Raw genomic sequence first — 8,635 nt, forward strand, 5'->3', positions numbered from 1 at the left:
TGGGGGGACAGGGAGAGGAGGAAGTCAGGCTAGGAGCCAAGGACACTGTGAAACCTGGTTTCAAGTATGACTTTGCTGTATGACCTTGGGCAAATGGCTCTCTCTCCCTGGGCTTTAGCATTTTATTATTGTAAAGGTACATCGCTCCTCCATAGCAATCAGTGACAGGTTGTTATTGTCACCCTTTATCATAGCCACAGAAATTAACTCTAGCCTGGAGGAAATTGGTCACCAGTCTCAATGAGAGATTTGGTCCTTTCCCCAGTCTCCATCTCTCCAGATTTTATGTTTCCTATGGCTGTAGACTATTCCATGTGAGGCTTTATTAAAGGAACCAGAGATGTTTAGTCTTGAGAAGGCTTGGATCATTGGCCTCTTTAAGCATCTTAAGGGCTGGCATGTGTAGGAGGAAAAGGACAGAACTAGACGTAATGAGTGGAAATTGCAAAGAAGATTTTGTCTGAATGTAAAGAAAAAGCTCTTTAATATTTCTAGCTGTCCAGAAGCCAAATAGGGGTAGTGGGTTGCCTCTCACTGACAGTCTTCTACTGGATACTGTTAGATTGCTTGCTCTCTCTGTCTCTCTTTCTCTCATCTGTCTATCCGTCTGTCCATCTGTCTGTCTGTCTCTGTCATTTATCTCTATGTCTGCCTACCTATTCATCTATCTCTCTATCCATTCATCTCTACCATCAATATCTGTCTCTCTGTGTCTGTGTCTCTCTCTTTCTCTATGTTTCTCTCTCTGACTATCCATTTATCCATCCATCTGTCTCTCTTTCATCAGTCTCTGTCATCTATGTCTGCCTATTTGTTCATCTGTCTTTCCATCTCTCCATCTCTCTATCTCTACCATCAAGCTCTATCATCTTTCTCTGTCTTTCTTTCTCTCTGTCTTTGTCTCTCCTTCTCTCTGTCAGTCTCTCTTTCTCACTTGTTAGGGATGTTCTAGAAGGCATTCTTGTTCAGGGATGGGTTGGACCAGGTGACATATGAGGTAGCTTCTGACTTAGAGATTCTGTCATGTTGGTAAGCAGATTCTGGTGTAATTCAGACTCCACTGCTGTTTTGCTGCGTGATATTAGAAATTCCACTTTTCCCTCTCTGGCCCTTAACTTCCTACTCTGGGAATACAGGGAACATAACCCCTGCTGTTCTGACCTCACAGGTCTTTTGTAAGGATGAGATGAGGCTGTGTTTTATTTGGAAAGCTAACCAGGGTTCTGCCAATGGGAGAGATTGTGAGTATTTACAGCGTTGCCAGGGCTGGTTTAGGAACATAACAGCAGTTGCTCTGGGGATCCTTGGGGACCCCAGGTGAGCTTTCCTGTGAAAACACCTGAGTGAAGATTAATTGGAGTCATAGAATCTTGGAGCTGGAAGGAATCTTGGAGGTCCCTCTAGTTCAACTCTCTTTTCTCCCTTTGCAATGCAGAGGGAGACTTTGCTAGAATAGTTTCAGTGGTATGAGGAATGGAGACATGAGAGGACCAGCTGAAGGAATGTTTACCCAGAAGACTTGAGTGGAATGACATGACAATTTACTTCAAGCATTTGAAGGATTGTTACCTAGAAGAGGGAACCGAGGCCCCAGAGTTACTGATAGCACTAGAAGCATTAGGGTGGGGCAGTGTGAGAGGGGTTGTTGGGAGATAGGTTTAGGCTTTCCTCGAGGTTCTAGATGTCCCAAAGTCAGTCAGTCCAGAAGCACTTATTAAGCACCTAACTGTGTGTCATTAATAAATACTGGGGATATGGGGGGAAAAAAAAGGTGGTATAGGTGGTGTGATCTGCTTTGGGAAAGTAGTGAGTATGACCCCCTGAATTTCTTTTAGTGGAGTCCCAGATAACTGCTTATCAGGGATTCTGCCAGGGAATTCCTGTTTGTGTGTAGTTGGGATTAAATATCCCCTAAGGCCCATTCCTTCTAACTCATGAATTTGGTGATTCTGGGTCTAACCTGGGGATTGAAAGGGAAGAAACTGAAGTAAATACCTTAGAGGTATTATCTCATTAAATGGGTGGCCCATTCCATTATTCAGCTGCTCTGGTTACTTTGAAAGTTCTGGCCATTCTAGAGATACTAAGCTCCTGGAGGGGAGGCAGGGACTATTTCTTATCTAGACCCTGTATTTCCTTGAGGCCTACCACGGAGCTCTGTACACAGAAAGTACTTTGATAGGTGTCTCCTGAGCTGAGATCTGGCTGCTTTTGAGTCTTGAACTCCCATTCCCAGCCCCATTTTGGCCCCAACTCTGCCCTCTGGAACGCCATAAGGGTCCTTTAACCCTGTGACAGCCTTTCCTAGGATGAGAGGAGGGAGCATTGTGGTATAGTGGAAAAATCGATGGACTTGGTATCAGAAGACCTGGGTTCACATCCCAGTTCTGACATTTCCTAGTCATGTGATTATGTGCTAATCATTTCTGTTCTCTGGGCCTCACTCAGCCTTCTCTTCTTGTGAGTGGTGAATAATAGTACTATCTCCCTTATAGGAGAATCATTATAAGGCAAGCATGTATTAAAACTGAAGCCCTATGGAAATGTGGGTTGGTGTTATTATGTTATGATGTCCCCCCTTGATATTGTCTTTACCAAATTAACCACTCTCAAGTCCTTCAGATGATCCAGGGGTGTTGTGTAGCCATCCCCTCCCCCTCTTCTGGTCTTCCACTTCTGGCCATGTTATTCTATCACTGTCCTTCTAAACTCTGGTGCCCAGAACTGAGTCCGGTACTCCAAATGAAGTCTGGTTATTAAGCACCCAGGGTAAGACTATTGCCCATCTTGTTCTGGATGTTACTTGCTGTCTGGGCCAAGTTCACTTTGCTTCCCTGAATGGAACTAGAGGCTCTGGAGGAAAGGGAATGGAGGAAGAGTGGAAAGTGGACTTAAAGGGAGCTGGAATGGACAATCTGAATCATTCCTTCCCTCTCTAAAGCCTGTGGTCCAATTAGAGGCTGTGGGAATACTAGAGAGAGCTAGAAGAGCCTGGATTCAAATCCCAGCTGACGTGGATTAGCTGTGTGACTTTGGACACGTCATTTACTCGTCTGAGTATCAGTTTGCTGATCTGTAAGAGTAGAGATAATAAAAATGATACTTTGCTTCCTATAGCCCTCACTGGGTTGTTGTGGAGAAAGATTTGTGAACCCTAAAACAATCTCAGTATAATTATTGTACTGTAACTTGGGACTGGGGCTTGATGGAGAAATCCTTATGGCCAGAGGGAAGGGTTGGGGAGCTATTTTTCCCTTTCATCTCCCAGGAGAGAGCAGACCTCTTAGGCTAACTGATGTCTAAACCCCATTCCCTAAGTACTTCTCAAAGGTCCTTCTCCCTGGTGCTAAAAGGATCCTATGAAAAGATCTCCCCCTTTCCCCACGATTCTGAGGAGCCTCTGGGATTTGTGCTTGGCCAGCTCTGGGATGTCTTGGCTAGCCCCTGGGATCCTGTGTGTACTCTTCCAGAGGCTGACTTGTTTATTGTACAAGAAGGTAGGCTGGCTCCCACAGGCCTCATCTAGTGGGGGTAGGTAGGAAGAACAGAGTTCCTGTAGGCACTGAGTACTAGGGAAGCCCATGGGTCCAAGCTCCTAATCTGCCTGGAGAAGATGGCTTCTGTCATACACAAAACACTCTGTGATAGGAGAATGATTCAAGGATGCCTGTCACCAAATGTGAGGTGGCCTGGCACTTACTTTGAGGCCTGGCCCTGGGGGAAGTTGGGGACAGAGGAGGCCAGGCTGGACCTGGTTAGTCACCAAAGGCTTCCTGGGGAAGAGTCAGGGTTTGGAGAAATGACCTATATTCAGCAGGATGCCCTGTAATATCCTGAAAGTGGAAAGAATAAAATCTTTTGCCTCCAATCTTGCATTATTCATACTTACTTTATTGGCCTGATACATTTTATTCCAACCTCTTAATTTTAATGGAGTAAATCCTTTTGCATTAAATATGTTTCCTGTAATCACCACATTCAGAGAGTTTGTTATTTAATCCAGTCTGTAACTTTTTCTTTTGGAGGAGAGAATTCAGCCCATTCACATTTATAATAAATGATAAATTTTAAAAAAATTATGGTCCATATGCCAAGAAAAGTTTGATCTGGCCCTTAAAAAACACTAAAGAAAATTGAAAAATCAAAGAAAAAATTTCTGTTCTGCAGTCAGGTCAGAAGTTCAAACAATAATTGAGTTAAATTTTTAAAAAGCTACATTTTTATCCATTGAAGTCAATAAGTTTAAAAAACTCTGGGATTTATAAAAGAAGGATGAAATGTACATAGAAACAAAGGCCTTTGCAGCAGTAACATCCACTCACAGTGCTTCATTGTGGGACAGAGGTGACCCTAAGCCAAAGGTCAGTCCAATGGAGCCCAGACTCTGGTAGGTCAGCCTCAGCTGGGAGGGCTTCCAGCATGGGCCCAGGGACAGACTCTGTATTCTGTTCAAAGACCAGTCTAGTCAAGTACAGTTGCTTATCACGATAGGGCTGGCCTTGGGGCAGTGAATTCTTTAGCCACAGAAATTCTTAGAGAATGGGCTGCTATAATGGAAGTAGAAGGAAGATCTGGATGAGGGAAATTAATAATAATAATAATGAAGGAGATGATAGCTACCGTCTTTTTTTTTATAGTAAGATGCTTTACACATGTTATTTGGCTCTCACAACAACCCTGGGAAGTAGGTGCTGTTATTATTCCATTTATAGATGAGGAAACTGAGTCCAGGAGAGGTTAAGTGGTTTGACCGGGGTCACACAGTTAGTAAGTGTCAGAGGCAGGATTTGAATTCAGGTTTTCCTGGTTCCCAAGTCCTGGGCTCTGTTAATTTATTGTGCCACTCAGGCTGCCTCTAAATCTTGGAAATTTTGGGTCAGTGAAATGCTAGGACAGAAACACTGATTCCTGTTACCAGGTCCAGGGCAGATATGTGGGGAATCGGTGGCTGGTAGGCAGAGGCAGAGTAAAGATAGGGCAAGGGCGCTGCCTCTGAGGAGGAGCTGGCGTAGTAAGGGAGGGGAACGGAGAGTTCTGTTACCTGTATGTGGAAATAGGTAAGCATGTTGGTCTGCGTGTGTGAAAGGATATTCGTGGGGGGGGGTGGCATACAGGAGTGCCTAGAAGTGCCTGCTCACAGTGCATTTGTTTAAGCATCGACACATTTAGGCTTGTATATGTTTGCACAGACAGTGTGGGGGAGCAGGAGTGCTAGTTTTAGAGTCCAGACTTGAGTTCAGGTGTCAGCGGCATTAATTACTAGCTGCATGGTTCTGGACAAGTCATTTTATCTCTCAGACTTTTTCCATCTGTAAAATGGGGTGATAGTATTTTGCATGGCCTCCCTTACAAGGTGGTTGTGTAAAAGCTATTTGTAAACTGTCTTGTGCTGTAGAAGCAGGAGTGTGTGTGTGTGTGTGTGTGTGTGTGTGTGTGTGTGTGTGTGTGTTTGTATGTAAGTAACTGTGGGATGAACACACATCCTGTCAAGGTTCTGAGATTTTCTCTGATACAGACAGTGGCCCATCTGCTATTTAGTAGATAAATTTGAGAGTTTCCTGGTGCTCAAGAGAGGGGAAGTGACTAACCCAGGGAGAGTGCCCCAGCCAGTAAGTGCCAGAGGCAGGGTTTCAGCCCAGGTCTCACGACCTGATTCCAAGTCCAGATGCTGCCTACTAAGCTCTGCTGCCTCTTATTCGTGCCAGCAGACACATTCATACATGCAGGAATCCCTGTATAGATGTCCATACAGGTATGCACATGTGCTGGTTCTTGACTGCGTGTGTACACGTACGTATGTATGTGCCCATTCATGTTGAGGCGTGGCAGTAGTTGTAAGCCACAGAACCCCACAGCTCATAAATGTAGGATTTGTTCCCAGGCTCCTTCTCCTCAAGTCTAGTGTTTTTTCTACTTTAGGATACTGTCGTGCTGCCTCATGTACTAGATGTGCGTATTTCTACATGAACGTGTGGAGGTCCATACACGTGCATGAAATCTGAGCTGTATAGGTGGCCTCTCTGCCTGCCGTGCTCCTGGGCTGGTTTGACCATAGTCTAAGAGATGGGATTTTAGGGCTCTTAAGAGACTTTAGCGGGGAAAAAAGAGAGACCTTGGAGTTCACCTAGCCCAGCCTTTGCATTTTACAGAGGAAGCAGTTGAGGTCCAGAGAGATGGAATAATTAGTCCAAAGTTACACAGGTGCTAAGTTTCAGAGCAAGGATTTGGTCCCAGGTTCTCTCTTCAAACCCAGTGCTCTTTGCATAGTGGTCCACAGCTTCAACGGCCTGTGGTATCGGGCTGGACCTCTCTCAGCTCCCTGCACCCCTCACTGCATGCTCTGGACTACTTGCCCGTTCCAGAGGCTCTCAGTAGTGTCATGGTCTGAGCCCAGCCTCAGATCCAGGCTCTGAGTGGCTCCTCTGGGACCAGGTGGATGAAGCTGGAAAACCCCATTCCCACTCCCACCCTCGTTGCCCTCTTTGCAGGACAGAGACTCACGCTTCCCATTTAATGTTCTCTTCCTCTCCTTTCCAGCCCCTCCCTTCCACCCCAGGCAGATTCTTCTCTAGTCTTCTCATTGTTGTGCAATGCCAGGCTCCTTCCTGGATTGGATCATAGGCTTTAGACCTGTTCTACTCCAGCTGATCTAATCCAGGCTCCTTATTTTACAGGGGAGGAAACTGAGGCCAGAGGGATGATAGAACTTCTCCAAAATCACCCCGTCCCACCAGGACAGCTTAGCTGGCACCTCCTCTAGAAAGCTTTCCCTGATCCTTGTGGCCCACTGTGACATCTCTCCCTTCTGGCCACAGTCCTATTGTGATCTCCTGTTCTTTGAGCCCTCACTCCAAGCCAGGGCCTAAGCTCTTGTGGACTGGGCCCAAGGCTCCTCTTCCTCCTCCCTCCTCCCCTCTGGGCCTCAAAGGCCATGTAGTTAAACGCGGGAATGAAGACCATGCTGGTTAGTTTTTCTGGTTGGCCCGCTGGGTCCCTGTCCGTCCATCCGTCTTGTCCTTCTCCAGCTGACCTCCCTCCTCTCCTTTCCCTTTCTCCCCCCAGGAAGCGAAGGGGTGCCATCAACAGCAAACAACTCACGTACCTGGAAAAGTACCGGCCAAAGCAGAGACTCCGATTCAAAGACCCACACAACCACAAGAATAAATGCTGTATCATGTAACCTCGTCAGCCTCTCGCCAAGCACACACACACCTGCCCCCACAGACCGACACTCTCTCTCTCTCTCTCTCTCTCTCTCTCTCTCTCTCTCACACACACACACACACACACACACACACACACACACACACACACACACACACACACACACACACACACACACACACAGCCTGCCCCTCACATGCAGGCTTGGATGGTTCAATGGCTGAAGATTTGGATAAAAGAGACACTGACAGATTTTTTGTTCCTCCCCAATGAAGCATTCTCTTGTCTCCTTTCTTGCTTGGCCTCTCTTTCTCTGTCTCTTCTCTAATCTTTGGCTTCTGACCTCTCCCATATCTTCTCTATAACCTCTTCCGTTCTCTCTTTCTTCTTCTCTCTTTCTCTCTCTCTCTCTCTCTCTCCCCCTCTCCCCTCTCCCTTCCTCCCTCCCTCTCTCTCTCCCTCTCTCCTGTGTCCTCCTCCTTAGCCTTCTTCCAACCTTTGGCCTTCTCTGTTCTTCACTCTTTCCCAGTTGTTTTCCTTCTGTCTTTTCTTCTCTTCCTTCTTCTCTTTCTCTTCCCCAATGTTCTGATCTCTGACAGTTTCTCTTTCTCTGTTTCTTGTCTCTTTCTCAGCTTCTGCCTTTGTTTCCCTCTGTCTCTATCTCTCCTTCCTCTGAAACTGTTTCTGCAGCCAGGGGGCAGGAAGCCTGTCCTGCTTCCAGTGGCCCCAGCCTGTCCCTCCCCTCTCTGCCCGAGGGACTCAGCCCAATCTGGCAGCCTGCTTTTGGGGTGTGCTTTTGTTTTCTTTTGGTTTGGTTGATTTTTTTTTTAAGTTCACTTTTCACTCCTCCTCCACTCTCTCCCATCCAACCCTCCATCCTACCCCCACCTCAGTCTTTTGTCATCGTCACCTTTAAATTATTGGACTTTTTGAGGCAAACCATTGTTCCGGAAACTGAAATGCAATAAAAGCCTAACCTGTGGCTGGGCTGTCTCTGAAGGAGGGTGAGGAAGCCCAGGCAGTGCCAACCCAACCCTGGTCTTGGCTTCCAGGCTTCATCCCCCCAACCCCCCATGCCCATCCCCAAGACCCTAGGATTGGGAAACCCACTGGGGAGATGGACGTGGGGCTGTCCCTACATGCTGCCTTCCCTCTCAGCCTTCTGCCCTTGCTGGGGGCTGGGGGTGAGTCCCTTGTTGGGTGGGCTTGGAAGTCACTGCTTGTCCCCTCCCCTTCCCCGAGTGTCTGTTCAAGTGTTAGCAAGCCAATGACTCCCTAAGCACAAAAGAGTCCAGTCACTGGCAGCACCTTGTGGTTGAGCCTGGGAATTGCATCTTCTGAAGAACAAATAAAGGATCGAGGATGGCTAGCTAGAAGGGACCTCCAAGGCCGTCTGGTTCAACCCCCTCATTTTACATATGAGGAAGCCCAGGGAAGCACAGTGACTTGTCCAGGGTCACATATTCCATCT

At 46.9% G+C, this 8,635-nt stretch overlaps 1 protein-coding gene across 8 annotated transcripts in view; it reads left to right on the forward strand.

The window, feature by feature from the left end:
• PTP4A3 (protein tyrosine phosphatase 4A3) overlaps window positions 1–8,146 on the forward strand; it is a 197,250-nt gene extending 189,104 nt beyond the window's left edge. For all 8 annotated transcript variants that reach the window (XM_020994927.2, XM_020994928.2, XM_020994929.2 and 5 more), the window contains one exon: window positions 7,063–8,146. In XM_020994927.2, coding sequence (XP_020850586.1) covers window positions 7,063–7,180 — 118 coding nt within the window. In that variant the 3' untranslated portion in view covers window positions 7,181–8,146. The remainder of the gene's footprint in view (window positions 1–7,062) is intronic.
• The last annotated feature ends 489 nt before the right edge of the window (window positions 8,147–8,635 follow it).

The sequence above is a fragment of the Phascolarctos cinereus genome, unplaced genomic scaffold, assembly GCF_003287225.1.
Source record: "Phascolarctos cinereus isolate Bilbo 61053 unplaced genomic scaffold, phaCin_HiC Scaffold_4;HRSCAF=312, whole genome shotgun sequence".
NCBI classification, from domain to species: Eukaryota; Metazoa; Chordata; class Mammalia; order Diprotodontia; family Phascolarctidae; genus Phascolarctos; species Phascolarctos cinereus.